This window comes from Myotis nattereri, assembly GCF_964212035.1.
Source record: "Myotis nattereri genome assembly, chromosome: 4".
In the NCBI taxonomy this organism is placed as follows: domain Eukaryota; kingdom Metazoa; phylum Chordata; class Mammalia; order Chiroptera; family Vespertilionidae; genus Myotis; species Myotis nattereri.
In genome coordinates, this window is record NC_138079.1 from 103,373,709 (window position 1) to 103,399,524 (window position 25,816).

The 25,816-nt window shown below is 43.9% G+C and overlaps 1 protein-coding gene across 2 annotated transcripts in view; it reads left to right on the forward strand.

Moving 5' to 3' along the window:
* Nucleotides 1-1,011: 1,011 nt before the first annotated feature.
* The window catches only part of AXIN1 (axin 1), a 78,312-nt gene continuing 53,507 nt past the window's right edge, over nt 1,012-25,816 (forward strand). The window contains exon 1 of one of the 2 annotated variants that reach the window (XM_081089542.1): nt 1,012-1,961. In XM_081089542.1, coding sequence (XP_080945668.1) covers nt 1,072-1,961 — 890 coding nt within the window. In that variant the 5' untranslated portion in view covers nt 1,012-1,071. The remainder of the gene's footprint in view (nt 1,962-25,816) is intronic. The other variant, XM_081089543.1, reaches the window with a different exon arrangement.

Below are 25,816 nucleotides of genomic sequence, written 5' to 3' on the forward strand. Positions count from 1 at the left end.
GCAGGCTTGTAGCAGCAGCAACAAAAAACCCTCATGGTGCCCTGACTTCTAAGAGAGTGGGTGGTGTGGTTTTTAGTTAAAGAGTTAAATCATGTGAGCTGTTAGCTTCCTTCGCTAAAAGTTATAATTGTATTGGATTTCATTTTTTCCATACCTTTTCTGTTCCTCAGAGTACTCAATTGCCATTTGCCATCAGTAGGAGACTTTCATTATAAGCAAGGTTTTAAAGGTGAAGTGCAGCTTTCTGATGGGAGCATTTTTAAGATTGTCCACATTGGTGACTTGAAAAGGCGCATGCGTGTGTGAATGTGGGTGGTGTCCTTTGCTCACTCGCTTGAAGATGCTGAAGGTGACCCATAATTAACTGCTCTTTTAGGCATGTATTGAGAGTTAGAGGAACAACTCATTGTATGTTTGCACATGTTGTGAGGCATACTAAGTATGAAGTGATGGGGTGGGCAGAATGCACAGTGGCTGAGGGCCTATGTCGGGAGCAGACATGACCGCCCACCTAATGGTGTGTGATGTGCCGTCCTTTCTGTATCTGAGTCTCACAGTGACTCGCGGGGCAGGTAGGGTGGTCATCTTTAGCTCACATGTGAGGGATCAGCTTTCACTCAAGTTTGTACAGTTAGGAGGACTAGAAGCACCTTTTTTCCTCCAGTCCTCCTGCCTTCCTGAAGCAGAGAACTGGCCACTCAGCTCTGTAGCCAGGATGGGAGGTCCCTAGGCTACTGGTCTCTGTGATGTTTTCACAGACGACACTTGAAGGGTGTGGTGCTCTCTATTTCTTAGCACAGAGGCATTCTTGTTGTTGTAAAAGTTTCCAGAAATTGTTTTAATAAGCGAAACCTTATGATGAAAGGTTGCAAATTTAAGTGGAATTTCTGGCTTTGAGTTCGAGTGGGAGGGCATCATTGCAAGTCTTGTCTTGAGAAAACCTCTATGGTCATGTTTCCATGGACCCACCTTTCCTAATCTTTGTCCTCTTAATGGTTTCAACAGGACAGATTGATTCACTTTGGAGCTATAAGTACTGATGTATTAGGGTGCAGCGCTCATTGTTCATTGATGCAGAGTCTCAAAATGAATATTCAAGAGCAGGGTTTCCCCTTGGACCTCGCAAGTTTCACCGAAGATGCCCCCAGACCTCCAGTGCCTGGTGAGGAGGGTGAACTGGTGTCCACAGACCCCAGGCCCGTCAGCCACAGCTTCTGCTCCGGGAAAGGTGTTGGTATTAAAGGCGAAACTTCAACAGCCACTCCGAGGCGCTCAGATCTGGACCTGGGGTATGAGCCTGAGGGCAGTGCTTCACCCACCCCGCCGTACTTGAAGTGGGCCGAGTCATTGCACTCCTTACTAGACGATCAAGATGGGATAAACCTGTTTAGGACTTTCCTGAAGCAGGAGGACTGTGCTGACCTGCTGGACTTCTGGTTTGTCTGCACCGGCTTCAGGAAACTGGAGCCCTGTGACTCAAATGAGGAAAAGAGACTGAAGCTGGCCAAAGCTATCTACCGAAAGTACATCCTTGATAACAATGGCATCGTATCCAGGCAAACTAAGCCAGCCACCAAGAGTTTCATAAAGGACTGCATTATGAAGCAGCTGATTGATCCTGCCATGTTTGACCAGGCCCAGACTGAAATCCAATCTACCATGGAGGAGAATACTTACCCCTCCTTCCTCAAGTCTGATATTTATTTGGAATACACAAGGACAGGTTCAGAGAGCCCAAAGCTCTGTAGTGACCAGAGCTCTGGGTCAGGGACAGGGAAGGGCATATCTGGATATCTGCCCACTTTGAACGAAGACGAGGAATGGAAATGTGACCAAGATATAGATGAAGATGATGGCAGAGACCCTGCTCCCGCCGGTAGGGTGACACAGAAGCTGCTCCAGGAAACAGCTGCCCCTCGGGCCTCCTCAAGTAGACGGTACAGCGAAGGCAGAGAATTCAGGTGAGTCAAACAAGCTCACCTCTGAGAGCTGGAGAACTGGCAAGAAAAGGTGCTGGTAAGGAATGGTCTTGTCTTTCAACCCCAAGTGGGTATACTCCTGCTGCCATGGGTGAGTTGTGGTTTTAGTTCTTAGTCATGATATCTTCACATTTGTCATTAGATGTTTTTAATATTTTTATGTTGAGGATACTTTAATTGAGAACAGACTAGCCCTGGCCTGTGTTGTTCAGTGGTTAGAGAGTTGACCCACTCACCAAAGGGTCACAGATTCGATTCCCGGTCAAGGGCATGTGCATACCTGGGTTGCAGGTTCAATTCCCAGCCCAGTCAGGGTGCATATGGGAGGCATCCAATTGATGTGTCTCTATCGCATTGATCTCTCTCTCTCTCTCTCTCTCTCTCTCTCTCTGTCTCTGCGCCCCCGCCCCCCCCCCCCCCCCCCAATTCTTCTAAAAATCAAGGGAAAATATATCCTCGGGTGAGGATTAGCAGCAACAGCAAAAATAACAGATTAAAATATGGGGGGGGGGGAAGAAAAAAAAAAGGACAGACTAAATATATGGCTCTGTAAGTCATTCGGAACATTGGAATTCTTAGAAGTCGTGACATTTACACCTTACCTGTTAGCAATTTGTATCCTCTTGCATAGAAGGTGGATTTACCTGGTAGACATAATCCTTCTGGCTTAATAAAGGGAGGTGTGGACATTTAGATGCATCAATACTTAGAGAATTCTGGATCATTGTATTTTATAATGGTCTAAGATTCTTCCTAGGGGTTGGGAAGTGGTGGTGAGGAGGCTGCCAAGCAGCAGGTTGTCTGAGCACTTTGGGAACACTTTTGTGGCTGTGGTTGCATTTCTAGAATTGGACCTTTTTTCCCTTGCCAACAAAATGAATTAGTGCTGGGGTGTGTGTGTGTGAGTGTGTGTGTGTGTGTGTGTGTGTGTGTGTGTGGTTAGTGCCCAGCAGCCTGGGGGCATTCTTTGCATGCAGGCACATATGTAACTTTGGAGGTATGAAGTGGTGCTATCAAGAAGTTGTTACAACTTAGAAAACCTGTTTCTTCATTTTCTTGGTAATCCCTTTTGTGGTTACTGGAGGTATATTTGGCCATGGTTGGAGCCTGTTGCTGATGTTAGCAAATATTAGCAGGGTTCTTTTGTTTTCCACTCATTTCCCTATAGCTGGACGAGAGACTACTGCAGGTGAAATTTTGAAAGCCTGGAATTCACGTGACCCTACTGATTTCATCAAGAGTCTGAAAATACATCCCCAGGTGCTGGGATTCTGTCATAGAGTTTTTAAAAACCTGGATCATTTATTCAGACTTACTGTGGCAGAGAAATTGGCTACTTGCTAATAAACACAGGATCAAACATTTTTGAGGTTTAACCATCCTTCAAGTGATGTGATTCAGGATATACTCTTTTTTTGTTGTTGTTGCTCCTCACTTGAGGATATTTTTTCATTGATTTTTAGGGAGAGTAGAAAAGAGAGGGAAAGAGAGAGAGAGAAAAATTGATGTGAGAGAAACACATTGATTGGTTGCCTCTCGCATGAGCCCCGACCAGGGCCCAGGCTAGGGAGGAGCCTGCAACCAAGGTATGTGTCCTTGACCAGAATTGAACCCAGGACCCTTTGGTCCACAGGCTGATGCTCTATTCACTGAGCCAAACTGGCTAGGGCAGGATATACTCTTTGAGATAATTTTTGTGTGCCTTTTTGCTCACTCTCTTTAGCTAAACACTATTGATTTAGCAAGGTTTTTATTTTGTATTTATTTCTTTATTTGAAATTTTTATAAGAGTTTATTTGAGCCAAAACTGATGACATATACCAGGGAACAAAGATCTGAAATGCTCCCTATTTAGCAAGCTTTTTAGACTAGAGTATGTCATAAAATTATCCTGTTAAGTAAGGCTATTATAACTGACAAAGTTTTAAAAACTTCACCTAAAAGTTTTCATATTTGATTAGAACAATTTTAAGATGGGATTAGATTTGAGGCCTGGGATTCAGGGGAAAAAATGGAGCTTAATTCTGATTTCTAACAAAATATTTCTGAGGGCTACTCCCCCTCTAACCAGCCCCAGTCTGCACACTTTTCAGTTCTTAAACAGCAACTTTGCTTTTTCTTTGGTTCTATTTGTAATAACTAATCCTTGCTATCAAATTAATAGGATGTGTTGGCTTTGCCTGTCTGATAGCATTCAGTTATAAAGACTGTGGCACACTTTGGTTTTAACATGCCTGTCCTGGAGCTGCTGGTGGTAGAGGGAGCCTGGAGTTCAGGAGTCCTGTCTACAATGGAATATTTTCCCATTTGAAGTTGCCTATGGTACTTTTATTGGTGGAGAATCTCCGATGTTGGTTCATCATTCATGAGCACTGACAGGATAGAGTTCAGCATATCTCACTTGTTCTGTGGGATGTGCAGTTAGTGTGCACTAAGTTGGAATTCACAGAAAATCCAGTCTACCCTGGCTTAAACAGTGAAGGGGATTGGCTGACTCAGATAAATGAAAAATCTAGAGGCAAGGCCAACCTCAGGTATGGTTTGATCTGTATTCCAGCCATTTTTCTTTTTAGGACTTCATTTTTTTTTTTAAATTAAATCTTTATTGTTCAGATTATTACATTTGTTCCTCTTTTTTCCCCCCCATACTTCCCCTCCTCCCAGTTCCCGCCCCACCCTCCGCCCTCACTCCCCACCCACTGTCCTCATCCATAGGTGCACGATTTTTGTCCAGTCTCTTCCCGCATCTCCCACACCCCTTTCCCCCCCAAGAGTAGTCAGTCCATTCCCTTTCTGTGTCCCTGATTCTATTATAATCACCAGTTCATTCTGTTCATCAGATTATTTATTCACTTGATTCTTAGATTCACTTGTTGATAGATGCATATTTGTTGTTCATAATTTGTATCTTTACCTTTTTCTTCCTCTTCCTCTTCTTAAAGGATACCTTTCAGCATTTCATATAATCCTGGTTTGGTGGTGATGAACTCCTTTAGCGTTTCCTTATCTGTGAAGCTCTTTATCTGACATTCAATTCTGAATGATAGCTTTGCTGGATAAAGTAATCTTGGTTGTAGGTTCTTGGTATTCATCACTTTGAATATTTCTTGCCACTCCCTTCTGGCCTGCAAAGTTTCTGTTAAGAAATCAGCTGACAGTCGTATGGGTATTCCCTTGTAGGTAACTGAGTTTCTTTCTCTTGCTGTTTTTAAGATTCTCTCTTTGTCTTTTGCTCTTGGCATTTTAATTATGATGTGTCTTGGTGTGGTCCTCTTTGGATTCCTTTTGTTTGGGGTTCTCTGTGCTTCCTGGACTTGTAAGTGTATTTCTTTCACCAGGTAGGGGGAGTTTTCTGTCATTATTTCTTCAAATAGGTTTTCAGTATCTTGCTCTCTCTCATCTTCTGGCACCCCTATAATTCTGATGTCGGTACGCTTGAAGCTGTCCCAGAGGCTCCTTACACTATCTTCGTATTTTCGGATTCTTTTTTCATTTTGCTTTTCCGGTTGGGTGTTTTTTGCTTCTTTGCATTTCAAATCTTTGCCTTGATTCTTGCGCTCCTCTGGTCTGCTGTCGGGAGTCTGTATAATATTCGTTATTTCAGTCCGTGTATGCTTAATTTCTAGTTGGTTCCCCATCATAACATGGAGGGTCTCATTAGTTTTCTTGTAGATCTCATTAAGTTTATCGGCGGCTTCTAAACAGTTCTTGAGAGACCTTAAAAGTGTGGTTCTGAACTCTATCTTCCATTGACAATTTTGTCCTGTTTCTTTGTCTCCGCATTTTGTTATGCTTTCTTGGTGCACCCCCTAGTGGTCTTTGTGTGCAGTCTTGTAGTTAAGCCTTGATTGTTGTAGCTAATACCAGGGAGGGTTTGACCTTCAGGCCAAGTGGCTGTGAGAATCAGCTGTGTCTGCAGTGAGAGAACTTCTGTCCTCTAGGGAGGTGCTAATCTAGCCTTTGCCTGAGGCTATCCGGCAAATGCCTCTGTGCAGGGCTTGGGCGGGGCGCACAGGATCAACAGGGTGGGCCGGAGAGAGCAGTTATGGCCGCTCTCAGTCCTGTCCCTAGGGGCTCTGCCTCTCTGAGTCCCAGCACCCGCTGCAAACCTCGGAGAGAAAGCTGCACTCGCTCTGACTGAAGCCAGACAGTCCCGCTTCTCCCGTTTGAGTCTGGGTCCCTAAAGACTCGCCTGTATCTGGAGCTCAGAGTCTGTGACTCCCTCCCGATTGAAAACGCCAACCGCGCCCTCCGCCGCCAGCCCGCTCCGCGCACTCCGCACCTCAGAATTTGACTTCAGCACTGCGCCTCCTCTGAGTGTCCGTATGCATTTCTCTTTCCTCCTAGTTGTAGGACTTCCACTCAGCCAGCGTTCCTGTGGTTCTGGGTGATGTCCGGTCCGTTTTTTAGTTTCACTTTTGAAGTTGTTGTTCAAGGCAGCAAACTCCGCCGCCATCTTGGTTCTCCGACTTCATTTTTTTTAGAGTAGTTTTAGGTTACCAGCAAAATTGAGACGAAGGTACAAAGGCTTTCCATATACCCTTGGCCTCACATATGCACAGCTTTTCCCATTGTCAACAACTCCCACCAGAGGTACATTAATTGCAACTAATGAACCTATATGGACACATCATAATCATCCACAGTCCATAGTGTTCATTAGAGTTCACTCTTGGTGGTGTACATTCTGTGGATTTGGACAAATGTATAATGACTTGTATCTACAATTATATCATACAGAGTATATTCACTGCCCTAAAAATCCTCTGTGCTCCGCCTATTTTCCTCCCTCTTAACTCCTGGCAACCACTGATCTTTTTATTGTCTCTATAGTTTTGCCTCTTCCAGAATGTTATATAGTTGGAATTATACAGTATATAGCCTTTTCAGACTAGCTTTTTTCACTTAGTAACGTGCATTTTAGTTTTCTCCATGTCTTTTCATGACTTAGTAGCTCATTTCTTTTTAGTAGTGAATAATAGTATTCCATTGTGTGGGTGTATCACAGCTTATTTATCCATTCGCCTACTGAAGGACTTTTTGGTTGCTTCCAAGTTTTGGCAATAGAATCATGCTGCTATAAACATTCTTGTGAAGGTTTTTGTGTGGACATAGTTTTCACCTCCTTTGGGTATATACCCAAAAGGAGCACAATTGCTGGATTGCATGGTGGAACAGGTTTAGATTTATAAGACACTGCCCCATTTCTTTCTTTTTTTATTTTATTTTATTTTATTGTTTTAGTTAGTATTCATTTTATTTATCCTCACCCGAGGATATTTTTCCATTGATTTTTAGAGAGAGTGGAAGAAAGAGGGAAAGACAGAAATATCGATGTGAGAGAAACACATCGATTGTTGCCTCCTACACGAGCCCCTTACCAGGGCCTGGGCCAGGGAGGAGCCTGCAACCGAGGTACTTGCCTTGCCCCATCGAACCTGGGACTCTTTGGTCCCCAGGCCAACACTCTATCCACTGAGCCAAACCAGCTAGGGCTTTCTTTTTCTTTCTTTTTAAAACATTTTTATTGATTTCAGAGAAAAGGGAGGGAAAGAGATAGAAACATCAATGATGAGCAAGAATCATTGATCGGCTGCCTCCTGCAGGCCCCACACTGTGGATCCAGCCCACAACCCAGGCATATGCCTTGACCGGGAAATGAACTGTCACCTCCTGGTTCATAGGTCGATGCTCAACCACTGAGCCATGCCAGCCAGGCTTTCTTTTTTTAATCCTCACCTGAGGACACAGAGTAAAGGGGGGAGAGAGAGAATCATTGATGTGAGAGATAAAGATCTATCGGTTGGCCTAGCCAGTTTGGCTCAGTGGATAGAGCGTCGACCTGCAGACTGAAGTGTCCTGGGTTTGATTCCGGTCAAAGGCACATGCTCAGGTTGTGGGCTTGATCCCCAGTAGGGTGCGTGCAGGAGGCAGCCAATCAATGTCTCTCTCTCATCATTGATGTTTCCATCTCCTTCTCCCTCTCCTTTCCTCTTGAAATCAATAAAAAATATATTTAAAAAAACAAGATTTATTGGTTGCCTTCTGTATGATCAAACCTGAAACCCAGGTATCGAACTGGCAAATTGGCAACCTTTCGGTTCATAGTACGATGCTCAACCGACTGAGCCACTTCAGCTGGATTCTGCCCGTTTTCTTTTTTAAAATATTTTTTATTGATTTTTAGAGAGAGATGAAGAGAGAGGGATGGAGAGACAGAAACATCAATGAGAGAGAAGCATCATCGATCGGTTGCCTGCAACCTGGGCATGTACCCTGACTGGGAATCAAACCAGTGACCTCTTGGTTCATGGGTTGATGCTCAACCATTGAGTCACACCAGCTGGGGTTTCTTAATACTTTTTTGCCTCTGCTTTCCTGTGGCCAGCTCTGCTTTCAGGTTGGCTACTTTGTGTTCGAGGTGGCTGCCCAATGGGCTCCCTTCTATAATTAAAGGGTAATATGCTAATTAGACCAGACGTCCTTCAGGACAAAGCCGCAGTGGGCGGGGGCTGGGGCTGGGGCTAACCCCCTTGCACAAATTTCGTGCATTGGGTCTCTAGTGTTTTATAAACAAACTAGAGGCCTGGTGCACAAAAATTTGTGCACTCGGGGGGCGGGGGGGGGGTCCCTCAGCCTGGCCTGTGCCCTCTTGCAGTCTGGGACCCCTCGGGAGATAACGACCTGCTGGCTTAGGCCTGCTCCCGGGTGGCAGAGGGCAGACCCAATCCCTAGGTGCAGCCCTGGTTGGGCTCAGAGCAGGGCCGATTGGGGAGTTGGGGCGCCGCCCCCTGTCATGCACATAGCAGGGCGGATTGGGAGGTTGCCACCCTCAGTCACGCTCAGGGTAGGGCCGATTGGGGGGTTGGGGCACCGCCCCCTGTCACACTCAAGGCAGGGTTGATGGGGAGGTTGTGGTGCCACCCCCTGTCACACACAGAGCCACAGGGCGATCAGGGCGTTTGGGCGCTGCCCCCTGTCACGCTGATCCCGGTGCTGGGAGGCATATTACCCTTTTACTATATAGGATAGAGGCCTGGTGCACGGGTGGGGCCAGCTGATTTGCCCTGAAGGGTGTCCTGGATCAGGGTGGGGGTCCCCACTGGGGTGCCTGGCCAACCTGGGTGAGGGGATGATGGCTGTTTGCAGCTGGTCACACACCCTTCAGGGTGGGGGTCCCCACTGGGGTGCCTGGCCAGTCTGGGTGAGGGGCTGAGGGCTGTTTTCAGGCTGGCAGGTGACTGAAGCTCCCAACCGCTCCTTTTTTTCTTTTTTTTATTCTGGGCCAACTTTAGCTTTGAGGCTTGGCTCCAGCTCTTAGGCCTCCGCTGCTGAAAGCAGGTTTCTGGCCTTTGTTTACCTTCTGTATTTGAAACAATGTTGCGATCCTGCTGGCTGAAGCCCAGCGGACTAAAGCAGGTTTCTGGGGTTTTGTTTAGCTTCTATATTTGTAACATAGTTGCTTAGAGTTGCAGCCCAGAGGCCTGCAGTGGCAGGTGGGGAACGTTGGAGTCCTCCGTCACTGAAGCAAGCAAGCTTCATGTTCGCTTTAAGCTGCCTGGCTGCCGGCCGCCATCCTGCTGGCAGTTAATTTGCATATTGCCCTGATTAGCCAGTGGGAAGGGTAGTGGTCGTATGCTAATTACCATGTTTCTCTTTTATTAGATAGGATGCTTCCCAAAGTCATTGAAGGAAGTCCTGCAGTTTGCTCTGAGTGACCAAGGATGCTGTGTGCTGCTGTGTCCTGCCCAGTATAATCAATACAAGGGCCTGATACTGTGCTGCTGAGCTTACACAATCAAGTAGGGCCACCCTAGCAGTTAAGTGGGGTGCCCCATCCAGATAGCATGCCTCTCAACAGGGGAGGGTGGTCTTCCAAAGGAAGATGGGTTTTACGGGGTAGGGGGAAAGGTAGCGTGTGCTGAATAGGCAACTTGTGAGGGCACACGACAAAGAAGAGGAGGAACGACAAAGAAGAGGAGGAACAGCAGTCTTGTTGGCAGGAAATGCATTTCCCATTGATGGCAGGTGCCTCTCTAAGTGTTGATTCTGCATGGAGGAGTGTGTCATGTCCAGATGGCCATATCTAGGATAGGATGACTTCGAGGGACTCCTGAACCTAGAATTCACCGAAACCCTGCTCCAATTGTACTGGCTGGTGGTGTTCTGTCTCCCTGTACCAGACATATGTGCTTTCCGGTCCCTGATAGGAGGCCAAGCGTGGTTCCTCATTTGGCTTTATGTATGCGCACATGGTTGTTTCTTATATAGGTGACTTAAGAAAGGTTAAGTGAGTCTTTTACTTAGTCAGGTCTCTGTCAAAATTGAGAAAACAGTGGTGTTCCTGACCCTTTTCTGCATTTATCTTACTCACCTGGGATCATTTGAGCCTATGGGCCGAGGAATCACAAATCACTCCTTGTTTTCCTGTTCTCTGTGTGGAAGATTTTGACAGTTGTTATTGCCCATTATCAGTGGAACTTTGAACCTAATTTTGGTTGGTTCATGCCCACCATTTTAATTGGTGTGATTGGCAAAGGGTCCTCTGATGACGCAAGTGTTTTAGCTAGATACTATTCACTTTGTCATTAGGGCCCAGGGTCTGTAAGACATTGGCGAGCAGGCTCAAAGTTTACTCCTTCTCAAAGCTTGGCTTGGCCTGCCAGGTGCCTTTAGGGCAGTGGTTCTCAACCTTCCTAATGCCATGACCCTTTAATACAGTTCCTCATGTTGTGGTGACCCCCAACCATAAAATTATTTTCGTTGCTACTTCATAACTAATTTTGCTACTGTTACGAATCATAATGTAAATATCTGATATGCAGGATGTATTTTCATTGTTACAAACTGAACATAATTAAAGCATAGTGATGAATCACAAAAACAATATGTAATTATATATGTGTTTTCCGACGGTCTTAGGCGACCCCTGTGAAAGGGTCGTTCAACCCCCAAAGGGGTTGCGACCCACAGGTTGAGAACCGCTGCTTTAGGGCCTTATCATGGGAGGGCTGGTCTTGGTCAGACTTGAAACTAGGCCATCTTCCTCAGCCCTTCAACCACCCGCACTTAGTGATTGCCACTGGTTTTGATGTCGAACATCAGCAAATGCTTTCCATTTCTAATTTTTATTGATTGATTGATTTTAGGGAGAGAGGAAGGGAGAAAGAGAGAAAGGTTGAATGAGTTTTTTTACTTAGTTAGGTCTCTGTCAATTGATTTGTTGTTCCACTTATTTATGCATTTATTGGTTGATTCCTGTATGTGCCCTGACTGGGGATTGAACCTGAAATCCTAGGGTATCAGGACGATGCTCTAACCAACTGAGCTACCTGGCCACGGCACTTTCCATTTCTACTTACTGCCCTTACCTTCCTCATTGGCTGAGAAGTTTCCTAAGGACAGGGTCTCAGTGGATATGTTCTTGCGTCTTCCTGGTGGATCAGCCCTGTGAGGCAGTCAGGGCTGGTTGTCATGGCTGTGGCCAGAGAGTGGACTACGGATACTGTTCACAGTAGAAGCAACTTGTGGGTTGGCGACTTGTGGGTCCTTTAAAGGGTGGGTAACCAGCTCTTGTTCTCCAAGGTCCCCTCAGAGTTTGACCTGTTTGTGGTTTATTGACTATATTTCTGGTAATGCCTTAAAGCAGTGGTTCTCAACCTTCTGGCCCTTTAAATACAGTTCCTCATGTTGTGACCCAACCATAAAATTATTTTTGTTGGTACTTCATAACTGTAATGTTGCTACTATTATGAATCGTAATGTAAATATCTGATATGCAGGATGGTCTTAGGCTACCCCTATGAAAGGGTCGTTTGACCGCCAAAGGGTCGCGACCCACAGGTTGAGAACCGCTGCCTTAAAGGGTCAAGAGAAGAAATGTAAAAAGAGGAAGACCCAAAAGGCATACAATATCATGTGAAAGGCAGAAAAGTAAGATTGATTTGGGTTTCTTCTTTTTAAAAAAAAAAATATTTTATTGATCTTTTACAGAGAGGAAGGGAGAGGGATAGAGAGTTAGGAACATCAATTAGCTGCCTCCTGCACACCTCCTACTGGGGATGTGCCCGCAAGCAAGGTACATGCCCTTTGACCAGAATCAAACCTGGGACCTTTCAGTCTGCAGGCCGACGCTCTCCAATGAGCCAAACTGGTTAGGGCTGATTTGGGTTTCTGATTGGAGTTTGAATGGAGTGGGGTAGAATTTGGGCAGTGGATCTGCTGAAGGGTGCCTAGCTGCAGAGGGGCTCCACATCAACAGGGTAGGGTGTGTGTCTGCTGTGCTTGAGGTGGTTGGCCACAGGCTATGGGTGTCTCAGGACACACTTGTCTTGTTCATAGTGAGCCTGTTTAATTTGTACTCTAGCACATTCTCTTCACTGACGAATTTTTAGGTCATTTATGATGGAAGGTAGCTTATTTAATTCTGGCTCTCCCTATAGCCCTTTCCCCCTTTTTTCTACTGCCATGCTTGTAATTACTCTTAAGTGTGGGGCACAAAACTTAGGGAGAATGTATGACCCTGCTGCTCTTCCCTTGTCACCTTCCAGATGTGTGATTTGACTAACTGGATGAATTCTTTTAACTGAACAGATGATCCCGAAGTAGGTGACTGGAGATGTTTTCAGACAAGGCTTACTATGCTGTTCGGAGTTCTCCAGACGAGTTTAGGAATCTTACTCACCTTGCTGGCTGGATGGGAAGAACATTAAGCTTGGTGGTTTAACTTGACCCCTCACTTGATGACTTTTCCAGTTGGCAGTGTCTTGTAGGGTCAACATTCTGGTTGTGTACTTTAGGGGAAGTTGCTAAAACTCTCTGTACTTATCTGTAAAGTGGGGAAGAGGAAGTAAGAACCTGCCAAATGAGGTTGCCATAGAGGCTCCATAAGATAATACCTGAAGGGTGCATAGACCAGCTGCTGCCTGCACACAGCAGGTGCTTATTAAATTTCAGCTTTTGCTGTGGTTCTTTTTCTTCATCATCATTATCACCTGAATTTAGTGGTCTGCTAGATGTTGCAAAATTAGCATCTAGGTTGGTTTCAAAAATAGGGTAGAGGCCCAGCCTGTGTGGCTCAGTGTTTGAGCCTCAACCTTTGAACCAGGAGATCACGGTTCAATACCTGGTCAGGGCACATGCCCAGGTTGCGGGCTTGATCCCCAGTAGGAGGTGTACAGGAGGCAGCTGATCAATGATTCTCTCTCATCATTGATGTTTTTATCTCTCCCTCTCCCTTTCTCTCTGAAATAAGTAAAAATATATTCAAAAAAATAGGGTAGAGAATAACACATTCAGATTTTAGTAATCATATTTCCTTAAAATGAGATATATTAATTCCCCACCCCAACCTGTTCCTCTTGTAATCATTCTTCCTTGCAGGAGTGACACCAACATCTAACAAGTCTACCCAATCACCTGATTCCTGCTTTACTGACCCTCATTCAGTACAAGAGCACATCCTGGTTTCCCCTCCAATGTGTGTTGAATTTCTCTGCTTCTCACTGTGCATACTAGCTCCCACCATCTCCTGGACCTACCACCTTTTGGCTGGTTCTCTGCCTCGGTCTCTTCTCCCCACACCACCAAAAGGATCTTTTCTAAATGCAAGTCTGGCCCAGGCCAGTGTTGCTTAGTTGGTTGAGCGTTGTCCCATGAACTGAGAGGTCAACGGTTAGATACTGGGTTGTGGGCTCGATCCCCAGTAGGGGGTTGGAGGAGGTGGCCGATTGATGTTTCTCACATTAATGTCTCTCCCTTCCTCTCTCAAAAAAAAATTTTTTTTTGATAAAAATATTTAGAAAATAAATAAATAAAATAAATGCAAATTTGATCACACTGTCCCTTTGTTCAGCCTTGTTGGGACTTCCTACCGCACCTGGAATCAACCTCAAGCTCCCCATGCTACAAATATGCCCATGATGGATTCTGTCACAGCAGCACCAACATGCTGTGTGCATTTTACTAGTATATACCTGTCAGAGGAGTAGGACTAGTTTAAGCAAAGTTTTTAAACTAGTTACAGGAGAGTCTAAAAATATTTTTTTCTTTGCTTTAGTCATATAAAACTCTATGGTCTTTGGCAGGTTTCAACAAAGTCCAGGAAAGTATCTGTAGTTAACCATCAGACTGAAAAATTCTAGAATAGAGGGGCCCCTTTACCTGGGCCTTTGCATTACTGGGTTTATGAAAGGGAAGTGCTTACAGAGAGCAGACAAGCAAATGTTGACTGAGGCCCTTTGCGTGGACCATGCTGCCCCTGGCTATTTCAGGAGAGTGTGGGGTTGGTGTGATTTGGCACGGTGTATTTGGTACAGTGTGCAGGCATGTGGGCATTGCTTTTGTGGTTCTTGAAACTGCCTGGTGACCAGCCCATTGTCATTTTTATATGCCAGTCAGAGTCACAGAGATTTTTTTTTTTAAATATATTTTATTGATTTTTTACAGAGAGGAGGGGAGAGAGAGAGTTAGAAACGTCGATGAGAGAGAAACATTGATCAGCTGCCTCTTGCACGCCCCCTACTGGGGATGTGCCCGTAACCAAGGTACATGCCCTTGACCGGAATCGAACCTGGGACCCTTGAGTCGGCAGGCCGACGCTCTATCCACTGAGCCAAACCGGTTAGGGCCAGAGTCACAGATTTTTAAAAAATATGTTTTTATTGATTTTAGCGATAGTAAGGGAGAGGGAGAGAGCTAGAAACATTGATCAACTGCCTGCTGCATGCCCCCTACTGGGGATTAAGCCTGCAACCCAGGCATGTGCCCTGACTGCGAATTGAACCAGTGACCTCTTAGTGCTTGGAATGATGTTCAACCACTGAGCCACACCAACTGGGCAGCATCATAGAATATTTGGTTTTAATTCATACACACAGGCTCCATTAATCTTTTCTAGAATCCTGAGTTTATTTACACCAGTTTACCCTGCAGTTATTAGAAATGTGGGATTTGGCTGAGTAGTGGTAGTTTGGTTAGGAAAAGAAGGCTGTCTAATAATTCTTCAATCTGTGATCAGCATGAGGCTGCATACCTGTGTGTGTGTGTGTCTAGAAGAAATAAGTGTTGCTTTATTTTCCCCCTTTTTCACATTTCAGTACAAATGCATGGTTTTTTGAGCCATTCAGGGTCCTCTCAGAGCCCATTAATTCCAAAAAGTGTTTGATCTGAGGTAAAAACTCAGTAAATCTCTTCATTCCCTTTCCGGGACCAAGTCTGGCCTTCACACTGTTTTATCGTCTTCAAAGAGGCCACACACAGGCTGAGTTTAAGGGCTTCTGTGCATGAAGAGGTTCAACGTCTCCCCTCCTCATTCCCTCTCACAGTGGATCCCTGTTGGTGGGTGGATTACAGCCTTGGCCACCAGCCTTCTCTGAACTGTTGAAACTTCTTGTAGCAGCTGGACTCACCTCTTTTTGTTTGGACCAAACTCCTCCAGTTCTAGTGGACAGAGCAGAGGTGAGCTGTGGCTGGATGAGCACCATCCTTAGCCCCCCAGCAGGAAGGGGCTCCTCTGCCCATTTCTGGGCCTTCTATTCACCCATTTTTGTGCGCTTATAGTGTTATTTTAAAAATCATTATTATTTTTTTATATTGCTCCTCTTGTCTTCAGTCTCTAGGGCCAGTGTAGTGTCTTCATTGAACAAACATTTAAAAATAATCATAAAGGCCCTAGTCAGTTTGGCTCAATGGATAGAGTGTCAGCCCACAGACTGAATGGACCTGGATTTGATTCTGGTCAAGGGCACGTACCTTGGTTGCAGGCTTCATTCCCAGTCCCAAAGGGGTGTGTGTGGGAGGCAACCAATTGATGTGTCTCTCTCACATCAGTATTTCTCTCTCTCTCTCTGTCTCTCCCCCTCCTTTCCACTCTATCTAAAAATCAATGGTAAAAATATCTTCAGGTGAGGATTAACAGTAATAAAAAATAATAAAAATAATCATAAAGAATGTTGCTTGTGTCCTGGCCAGTGTGGCTCAGTTGGTTCGGTGTCATCTTATGCACCGAAAGGTTGCTGGTTTGATTCCCTGTTAGGCTACATGCCCAGGTTGTGGGCTCAATCCCGGGTAGGGAGCATGCAGGAGGCAGCCAATTGATGTTACACTCTCACATTGATATTTCTCTTTTCTTCTTTTTTTTTTTAAAATATATTTTATTGTTTTTTTACAGAGAGGTAGGGAGAGGGATAGAGAGTTAGAAACATTGATGAGAGAGAAACATCAATCAGCTGCCTCCTGTACGCCCTCCACTGGGGATGCGCCCACAACCAAGGTACATGCCCTTGACCGGAATCGAACCTGGGACCCCTCAGTCCGCAGACCGATGCTCTATCCACTGAGCCAAACCGGTTCAGTGATATTTCTCTTTTCTACCTTCCTCTCTGTCTTCAGTCGTTGGAGGCTACCAGTTGATGTGTCTTTCTTCCATCAGTGCTTCTCTTTCTCTCTCCCCCTCCTTCCCTCCCTTCCACTCTCTGAAAAGCAATGGAAAAATATCCTCAGGTGAGGATTAACAACAACAAAAAGAGTGCTAATGTTGCTAAGGGTGTAAAAAAAACTAATCACAGGCCATTGAAGACGTAGAAAAACTTGTAGATTTGGATAAAGACAGCATTTTGGAGGCAGTAATATGTGAAAAAACAAAGATGCTTGCATCCTGGCTTCTGGATATACATCCTGGAAACCAATGCTAAAAGTGATTTTTTTAAGACTAGTAGGGTGTGGTTCGATACATTTAAGAAAAGACGTGTTTGTTCATAGATTCTATAGTATATTAGACATGTCCTGTATATAAGAAAGGTTAAAATGGAATCATTTGGTGGTCTGGAATGAATGGATTCAGTTTACATTATTTCTAATGGGAAAAATGATTTTCCCATTTCTAATGGGAAAAATGATTTGGCTTTTGAATAAATAGCTTCTGGACAGCCTTCTGAACGAATTAAGTTTGAGAACCAAGGTTCCACTGTATCTCACATTAGCTTTTGAGGACTGCTCCTGATGGGTATAGAACTCTAGGTGGGCAGTTTCCTCTCCCTGCTTTACCGACATCTTTCCATTGTCTTCTGGTCACCATTGTTTCTGTGGAGAAGTTAAGTGTCAGTCTTACTGCTGCAAATTGGAAGATAATTTGTAATTTTTTTGGTGTTAATGTTAAAATTTTGCTCTTTGCCTTTGGTAAAACTACTGAAGTTTTATTGTGTGTGTTTATCTTACTTGGATTGTTTGTTTTTTTAAATTTATTTTTCATTTCAAAGAGGAAGGGAGAGATCAATGGTGAGAGAGAATTATTGATCAACTGCCTCCTGCACACCCCACAGTGGGGATTGAGCCTGCAACCTGGTCATGTGCCCTGACTGGGAATTGAACCGTGACCTCCTGGTTCATAGGTTGTTGCTCAATCATTGAGCCACACCAGCTGGGTTTGCTTGGGGTTTGATGTGCTTTTTGAATCTGTGGCTTGCTGATTCTCATTAATTTTGGGAAGTTCTTAGTTATTAACTCTTCAAATATTGCTTCTGCTCTATTCTTTCTCCTCTCCTCTGGGATTCCAATTATTCATGTTGGTCCTTATTTCTTTCTTTTTTTTTTTTTTTAATATATTTTATTGATTTTTTACAGAGAGAAAGGGAGAGAGATAGAGAGTCAGAAACATCAATGAGAGAGAAACATCGACCAGCTGCCTCCTGCACGTCCCCCACTGGGGATGTGCCCGCAACCCAGGTACATGCCCTTGACCGGAATCGAACCTGGGACCCTTCAGTCCGCAGGCCGACGCTCTATCCACTGAGCCAAACCGGTTTCGGCCTTATTTCTTTCTTAAGCCTTTTCATGCTTTCTGTCCTTTATTTCCTCACTATGTTTCAGGGTATTTTCCAGCCCTATCTACCCACTCATTAATGCTCTTTAATTCACTTCTTTCACTAATTTCTCTTCAGTTCTCTGTTCTTTACTATGAGGCTCGTCTGTTGAGTTCTTCAGTTATTATAGTTTTTGGTTCTAAAGTACTTTTTTTTAAAATTACAGTTCTCTGCTCAAAATCTTCAGCTTGTCTTTTTAAAAATATATATTTTTATTGATTTCAGAGAGGAAAGGAGAGATAGAAACATCAGTGATGTGAGAGAATCATTGATCATCTGCCTCCTGCACGCCCCCCACTATGAATTGAGCCCACAACCTGGGCATATTCCTTGACTCGGACTCGATCAGTGACCGCCTGGTTTATAGGTCAATGCTCAACCATTGGGCCACACCAGCTGGGCATTTTATGTTGTCTTTTAATATATTGAACATATTAATCACATATATCTTAATCTCCTATAATTTCAAAATTGGGGTAGTTTATGGTTCTGCTTCTATTGTCTGTTTTCTCTTGTTTCTAAGTCATTTGGTCCTGTCTTTTGGTATGATGGGCAAAAATATTTTTTAATTGATTTCAGAGTGTAAGGGAGAGGGAGAGAGAGATAGAAACATCAATAATGAGAGCAAAATAGTTATCAGCTGCCCCCAACTGGGGATGGAGCCTGCAACTGGGGCATGTGCTCTGACCAGGAATTGAACCGTGACCTCCTGGTTCATAGGTCAGTGTTCAACCACTTAACCATACTGGCTGGGCTGATGGACAACTTTTGTTGTTAATCCTCACCTGAAGATACTTTTTTATTGATTTTTAGAGAGAGTGGAAAGGAGGGGTAGAGACAGAGAGAGAAACATCGATGTGAGAGACACATTGTTTGCTTGCCTCTTGCACACGTCCTGACCAAAGCCAGGGATCGAGCCTGTAACCTAGGTATGTGGACTGGAATCCATCCTGGGACCCTTCAGTCCACAGGCCAAAGCTCTATCCACTGAGTCAAATTGGTTAGGGTGACAACTTTTTATTGAAAACCAGACATTGTATATGAAAAATTTAGAGCTCATATGAAGTATCTGACCATATTTTTCTCTAGTTGGGGCTAACTTTTTCTTTAGATTGCCCTTTTGTGTGGGGACACATCACTTTTCTCCACTCAGGAACCAATCTGACTGGATGCTGGACTTCCTTCCATCTTTGGAAAGGCTAGTCTAGTTCAGATTCATTCCTACTCCTGTGTAGCCCATTGGGCTCCCAACCAAAAGTCTGGGGCCTTCACCAGCACCCACAGGCTCTTTTTGCACTCAAAACACCCACTTAAGCCAGGGCTTTTGTGTTTTTAATTACATTGCTTTTATCCGTCCAAGTATTCTTACCCTGTTTCCCATGTGACAAATGTGACTGGATGGAGTACTGGCCAAGTTCACTAGGGAAGAGAGTGAACATAATTAACTGACCTGAATGAGGACCAAACTCAAGGCTTTGGTGGATATAATGTCACCCAGCAAGCACATGCCAGGTAGCTTCAGCTCTATGTGTCCTGTGTGAATTAGGACACATATACATGCCACAACACGGAAGTGCTGTGCTCAGCATCCAGCTGTCTTCAGTAGGCTTAGTATTCAGACATTTTGAGCCTGTGTCACTGACTATTGTTGGGGGAACAGGAAACAAAGTTTCATAGATGCACCTGTGCTGGAGCCCTCCCTACCCTCAAGACTGCCTATGCAATCCGCATCATGGAAACAGTAGAATTGATCAGGATCTGATGAGTCTTGGGGTGAGGCCTGCAGCAGAGACCTACCTTCATGGAGATCCCAAGGATGGAGGGAACAGGACTAAAGGAATGTCAGACTTGCACCTTGGTTCTTTGAAATTCTATTTACTTTGGAATGTAAATTCTGTGGTGCTACAGTAGAGCTGTGTTGGAGATGCTTTAAAGATAAAACGTCTCTGCCCTAACCGGTTTGGCTCAGTGGATAGAAAGGTCCCAGGTTCGATTCTGGTCAAGGGCATATACCTTGGTTGCGGGCACATCCCCAGTAGGAGGTATGCAGGAGGCAGCTGATCGATGTTTCTAACTCTCTATCCCTCTCTCTTCCTCTCTGTAAAAATGTCAATAAAATATATATTTTTTAAAAAAGATAAAACATTTCTATGGTGAACAAAAAGATTGGCAAATAGGCCACTTATGCTTCCCTGTTCCAGTTATTACTGTGCATTCTATAGAAACATTTGCTAGATCCTGTGTACTTGGCTTTCTCATAGGTGGTCATGTTAAGTTCATTTGGATAAAGTGAAACTCCTTTAAAGAAAATCCTCCCCCCCCTTTTTTTTTTTATTCAGAGAGGAAGATAGAAACATTAATAATGAGAATCATTGATTGACTGCCTCCTGCATGCCCCCTACTGGGGGGAATGGAGCCTGCAACCTGGGCATGTGCCCTTGGCTGGAATTGAACCTGGGACCCCTTAGTCTGCAGGCCAACGCTCTATCCACTGAGCCAAACCAGCTAGGGCTCCCCCCGTTTTTAAAAAACATGTATTTTTTAAATTGATTTCAGAGAGGAAGAGAGAGATATAGAAACATCAATGATGAGAACGAATCATTGACCAACTGCCTCCTGCACACCCCACATATTGGGGATCGAGCTGGCAATCCGGGCACGTGCCCTGACTGGGAATCGAACCATGACCTCCTGGTTTATAGATCAATGCTCAACCATAGCCATGCCACCTGGGCAAAAATCCCCCCTTTTAACAGCTCTTTTTTAAAAAAAATTATCTTTATTATTGAAAGTATTACAGATGCCCCCCCCCCCCCAGTGACCACCCCACCTCTTCACTCCTATCTTCTCCACAGGCATGCACTCCATTATTGTCTGTGTCCAAGGGTTACGCATATATGCATACTAGAGGCCCAGTGCACGAATTTGTGCACCAGTGGGGTCCCTCGGCCTGGCCTGCAGGGATTGGGCCGAAACCGGCTCTCTGACATCCCCCGAGGGGTCCCAGATTGCGAGAGGGCAGTTGTCCGGTGATGCACCCCGGAATCGGCCTCCCTCCTCTCCGGTTGTGGGTGTGTCACCTGAGAACCACAGCTGCAGCTTGGCAGCTCCTGCATGAGTATCTGCCCCCTGGTGGTCAGTGCACATCATACCTACTGGTTGGACGGTTGGATGATCGCTTAGGCTTTTATATATGTAGATATGTATGTAAGTTCTTTGGTTGATCTCTTCCCCCTTCCCTTCCCTCTGAGGCTCCTCAGTTTGTTGCATGCTTCCATGTCTCTGGATCTGTTTTGTTTGTCAGCTTATTTTGTTCATTGAATTCCACATATAAGTGAGATCATGTGATACTTGTCTTTCTCTGACTCACTTATTTCACTTAGCATAATACTCTCCTGATATCTCCATGCTGCCTCAAAGGGTGAGAGAGCTTTTTTTATGGCTGCATAGTATTCCATTGTGTTTTTTTACCCATTCATCTACTGGTGGGCACTTGGGCTGTTTCGAGATCTTAGCTATTGTAAATAACATTGCTATGAACATAAGAGTGCATATATTCTTTTGATTGGTGTTTCAGGCTTCTTAGGATATATTCCTAGAATAGGGATCACTGGGTCAAGTGGCAGTTTCGTTTTTAATTTTTTGAGGAAACTCCACACTGCTTTCCATAGTGGCTGCACCAGTCTGCATTCCCATCAGCAGTGTACTAGGGTTCCTGTTTCTCCACATCCTCTCCAGCACTTATTTTTTGTTGATTTATTGATGGTAACCATTCTGACAGATGTGAGGGTGGTATCTCATTTAGTTTTAATTTGCATCTCTCCAATGATTAATGACATTGAGCATTTTTCCATATGTCTCTTGGCCATCTGTATGTCCTCTTTGGAGAAGTGTCTATTTAGATCTTTTGCCCACTTTATCAATTGGGTTATTTGTCTTCTTTTGGTTGAGTTGTATGAGTACTTTATATATTTTGGATATTGACCCCTTATCAGATGTGTCATTGGCAAATATGTTCTCCAATATTGTGGTTTCCCTTTTCATTTTGATGCTGATTTCTTTTTTAAAAAGAATATATTTCTTTATTGATTTCAGAGAGGAAGGGAGAAGGAGAGAGAAATAGAAACATCAATGATGAGAGAGAATCATTGATTGGCTGCCTCCTGCACACCCCCCACTGGGGATCGAGCCCGCAACCCAGGCATGTGCCCTTGGCCGGAATCGAACCTGGGACCCTTCAGTCCGCAGGCTGACGCTCTATCCACTGAGCCAAGCCAGCTAGGGCGATGCTGATTTCTTTTGCTGTGCAGAAGCTTCTTATTTTCATGTAGTCCCATTTGTTTATTTTTCTTTTGTTTCTCTTGCTTTAGGCATTGTATTAGTGAAAATTTTGCTACGTGAGATGTGTGATATTTTGCTGCCTATGTTTTCTTCAAGGATTTTTATGGTTTCATGACTTACATTTAATTCTTTTTAAAAAAATATATTTTATTGATTTTTTACAAAAAAGAGAGGAAGGGAGAGGGATAGAGAGTTAGAAACATTGATGGGAGAGAAACATCAATCAGCTGCCTCCTGCACACCTCCTACTGGGGATGTATCCGCAACCAAGGTACATGCCCTTGACTGGAATCGAACCTGGGACCTTTCAGTCTGCAGGCCGATGCTCTATCCACTGAGCCAAACCAGTTAGGGCACATTTAATTCTTTTTTCATTTTGAATTTATTCTTGTGTATGGTATAAGTTAGTAGTCTAGTTTCATTTTTTTACATGGAGCTGTCCAGTAATCCCAACACTATTTGTTGAAGAGACTGTTTTTACTCCATTGTATGCTCTTGCCTCCTTTACCAAAGATGTAATTGAACATAATGACTTGGGTCCATTTCTGGGTTCTCTGTTCTGTTCCACTGATCTATATGCCTGTTCTTATGCTAGTACCAGGCTGTTTTGTTACAGTGGCTTTGTAGTATAACTTGATATCTAGTATTGTGATCCCTCCGACTTTGTTTTTCCCCTCCTCAAGATTGCTGTGGATATTCAGGGTCTATTTTGGTTTTATATAAATTTTAGGAGTGTTTGTTCTAGATCTGTGAAATATGCATTTGGCATTTTAATAAGGATTGCATTGAATCTATACATTTCTTTGGGTAGTATGGACATTTTAATGATGTTAACTCTACCAACCCATGAACATGGCATATTCTTCCACTTGTTTATATCTTCTGTCTCTTTTTTCAAGGTTCTACAGTTTTCCTAGTACAGGTCTTTTACCTCCTTGGTTAAGTTTGTTCCTAAGCATCTTTTTTTTAAAAAATATATTTTATTGATTTTTTACAGAGAGGAAGGGAGAGGGATAGAGAGTTAGAAACATTGCCGAAACCGGTTTGGCTCAGTGGATAGAGCGTCGGCCTGCGGACTGAAGGGTCCCGGGTTCGATTCCGGTCAAGGGCATGTACCTGGGTTGCGGGCATATCCCCAGTGGGGGATGTGCAGGAGGCAGCTGATCGATGTTTCTCTCTCATCGATGTTTCTAACTCTCTATCTCTCTCCCTTCCTCTCTGTAAAAAATCAATAAAATATATTTAAAAAAAAAAAAAAAAGAAACATCAATAAGAGAGAAACATCGATCAGCTGCAACACTGGGGATGTGCCCGCAACCCAGGTACATGCCCTTGACCGGAATCGAACCTGGGACCCTTCAGTCCGCAGGCCGATGCTCTATCCACTGAGCCAAACTGGCTTCGGCCCTAAGCATCTTAATTTTTTTTGTTGGAGTAGTAAATGGTTTTTTTTGTTGTTGTTGTTTTTTTTTAGTTTCTCTTTCTGAGGGTTCATTATTGGTGAATAAAAATGCAAATGATTTCTGGGTGTTATTTTGTATCCCGCTACATTGCCAAAATCCTTTATTAAATTTGGTAGTTTTTTGGTGGAGTCCAGGGTTTTCTGTGTACAATATCATGTCATCTGCGAATAATGGCAGTTTTTATCCTTCTTTCCAATTTGGATGCCTTTTATTTTTTCTTCTTGTCTGGTTGCTGTGGCTAGGACTTACAATATGTGTTTATTGACTTGAGAGAGAGAGGAGAGAGAGAGAGAGAGGGAGAGGGAGAGGGAGAGGGAGAGAGAGAGAGAGAGAGAGAGAGAGAGAGAGAGAGAGAGAGAGAAATGTCAGTGAGAGAGAGAAACATTGATCAGCTACCTCCTGCACGCCCCTTCTAGGGATCGAGCCTGCAACCTGTGCATGTGCCCTGACCAAGAGTAGAACTGGTGACTTCTTGGTGCATTGGTTGATGTTCATCCACTGAGCCACACGCCCAGGCAAAAAGAAAATGCTTCTGAAACATTGTGAAAGAGAACTCAGAAGCAGAAAAATGAAATACCTCTTTTTTTTTTTTTTGTCTTTGAATTAATTAATTAATTAATTAATTTATTTTTTTATTGCTTAAAGTATTACAAAGGGTATTACATATGTGTCCATTTTATCCCCCCGCCCTAGACAGTCCCCCAGCCTCCCCTATCCCCCAGTGTCTTATGTCCATTGGTTATGCTTATATGCATGCATACAAGTCCTTAGGTTCATCTCTTACCCCCCTACCTCCTGCCCCCCAACCCTCCCCGGCCTTCCCGCTGCAGTTTGACAATCTGTTTGAGGCAGCTCTGCCTCTGTATCTATTATTGTTCAAAAGTTTATAATGGTCTCTATTATCCATGAATGAGTGAGATCATGTGGTATGTTTCCTTCATTGACTGGCTTATTTCACTTAGCATAATGCTCTCCAGTTCCATCCATGACATTGCAAATGGTAAGAGTTCCTTCCTTTTTAGAGCAGCATAGTATTCCATCGTGTAGATGTACCACAGCTTTCTAATCCATTCATCTACTGATGGGCACTTAGGCTGTTTCCAGATCTTAGCTATGGTGAATTGTGCTGCTATGAACATAGGGGTGCATATATCCTTTCTGATAGGTGTTTCTGGTTTCTTGGGATATATTCCTAGAAGTGGGATCACAGGGTCAAATGGGAGTTCCATTTTCAGTTTTTTAAGGAAACGCCATACTGTCTTCCATAGTGGCTGCACCAGTCTGCATTCCCACCAGCAGTGCACAAGTGTTCCTTTTTCTCCACATCCTCTCCAGCACTTGTCGTTTGTTGATTTGTTGATGATAGCCAGTCTGACAGGTGTGAGATGGTACCTCATTGTTGTTTTGATTTGCATCTCTCGGATGATTAGTGACTTTTGAGCATGTTTTCATATGTCTCTTGGCTTTCTGAATGTCCTCTTTTGAAAGGTGTCTATTTAGGTCCTTTGCCCATTTTTTGATTGGATTGTTTATCTTCCTTTTGTTAAGTTGTATGAGTTCCCTATAAATTTTGGAGATTAGGCCCTTATCAGATATGACATTGGCAAATATGTTTTCCCACATAGTGGGTTTTCTCGTTGTTTTGTTGATGAAATACCTCTTATAGAAACAAAATACCCAAAGATTTTCCATTTTTCCCTCGGGTTTTCACTCTCTGCGCAGAGGTTTAGAGTCAAGGAAACTAGACACAAGCTTCCTGCAGGGGTCAGGGCTGCCATACAAACTGTTAGCGTAGAGAGAAGATCTTGAGAATTACCTGATGATGTTACGAAGTTAAGAGGGTGACTCAAGGCTTGGAATTAGTGATTTATTTTTTAAATGATTTTTTTTGTATTTTAAAAAATTTATTAATTTTTGAGAGAGAGAGAAACATCAACTAGTTGTTCCTCTTATCTCTGCATTTTTTATTTGCTTCTTGTATGTGCCCTAACCTTGGATCGAACCCGCAACCTTGGCATATCAGGACGATGCTCTGACCAACTGAGCTCCCCGGCAAGGGTCATAGTGATTTCTGAATTACTTCAAGGGAACAAATTATACTGTTTCTATTTTGGTCTTAAAGCTTCCACACTGAGAACTGGTCTTCTTACCAGAGTTTTTATTACAGTGGCTT